This window comes from Primulina eburnea, chromosome 16 (assembly GCF_022965805.1).
Source record: "Primulina eburnea isolate SZY01 chromosome 16, ASM2296580v1, whole genome shotgun sequence".
NCBI classification, from domain to species: domain Eukaryota; kingdom Viridiplantae; phylum Streptophyta; class Magnoliopsida; order Lamiales; family Gesneriaceae; genus Primulina; species Primulina eburnea.
In genome coordinates, this window is record NC_133116.1 from 26,876,650 (window position 1) to 26,877,950 (window position 1,301).

At 47.3% G+C, this 1,301-nt stretch overlaps 1 protein-coding gene across 1 annotated transcript; it reads left to right on the top strand.

Moving 5' to 3' along the window:
- The first annotated feature begins 504 nt into the window (after positions 1 to 504).
- On the top strand, positions 505 to 1,040 carry LOC140816139 (uncharacterized). Its single transcript, XM_073175210.1, has 2 exons — positions 505 to 937; positions 1,036 to 1,040. The coding sequence occupies exons 1-2, from the start codon at positions 505 to 507 to the stop codon at positions 1,038 to 1,040; spliced, it is 438 nt and encodes a 145-aa protein (XP_073031311.1).
- Positions 1,041 to 1,301: the final 261 nt, after the last annotated feature.

The window sequence follows — 1,301 nt, forward strand, 5'->3', positions numbered from 1 at the left end:
GCATATTATGCATGACATATCATGTTGAGCCTGATATCTTTTGAGATATACCTCGTTTGTTGGGGCCTCTCAGCCCTATTCTGTATTGTGGACGATGGGACATCGAGAGCTACAGTGTCCGACGGGACCCGCGGGCTCTGATGACCTGGAAATTACAGGTCCACGTCTTGATGATGAGTGTGGGAGCCAAAACATGCCTAGGGCAGATCAGAGACTACACACTCAGGCGCCTCTAGACTGAGCAAGAGATTCTTGACTTGATCCTTAGTATCCGAGCATATTGCATTTCACATGCATCATATCAGTTTGTATACTCGTACATTCTCTAGCCTATGCGTCCAGACAGTTGAAGGTTCATGAGAAGAATTATCCGACTCATGATCTAGAGCTAGCAGCAGTGGTATTTGCCCTGAAGATCTGGAGACACTATCTGTATGGGGAGAGGTGCAGGATTTTCACAGATCATAAAAGCATGAAGTACTTCTTCACACAGAAGGAACTAAAATGCGACAGAGGAGATGGCTCGAGCTGGTGAAGGATTATGTTTATGACATTAACTACCATCCGGGTAAGGCTAATGTAGTGGCAGACGCTCTGAGTAGGAAGCACACAGTGATTTCCCATCTGTCAGTGCAGAGACCGCTACAGGCTGAGATTCAGATATTTGAACTTGCAGTTTATGCCAGGGGCGAGGCCCCAAATCTTGCTACTCTGACAGTTCAGCCGACTCTGAGAGACAGAATCCGAACAGGACAGACTTTTGATGAGCAGCTACAGAAGTGGAGACAGAGGGATGAGACAAAGGGCCAGAGACTGCACGCAGTTGTGGACGGTATAGTCAGATATAGGGACCGCCTATGGGTTCTTGACAGTGATTCCCTCCGAGCAGATATCTTGAGTGAGGCCCACAGCACCCCGTACTCCATCCATCCAGGGAGTACGAAGATGTATAAGGATTTACAGACTCTTTATTGGTGGCCGGGCATGAAGCGAGATATTCTGCGATTCGTCTCTGAGTGTTTGACTTGTCAGCAGGTTAAAGCAGAACATCAGAGACCTGCAGGGAAGTTGAGACCACTCCCTATTCCCGAGTGGAAATGGGAGAATATTATTATGGATTTCGTGACAGGGCTTCCGAGGACTACTGGTGGATTCAACGCCATCTGGGTGATTGTTGATCGACTCACTAAGTCAGCTCATTTCTTACCGATCAGGAAGACATTCACCATGACTTAGTATGCAAAGCTGTATATCAGAGAGATAGTTAGACTGCACGGGATTCCAGTATCAATCGTGTCAGA

Excerpts from the sequence above, each read along its gene's own strand:
- LOC140816139 (XM_073175210.1), top strand. The coding sequence starts at position 505 with ATGCGACAGAGGAGATGGCTCGAGCTGGTGAAGGATTATGTTTATGAC.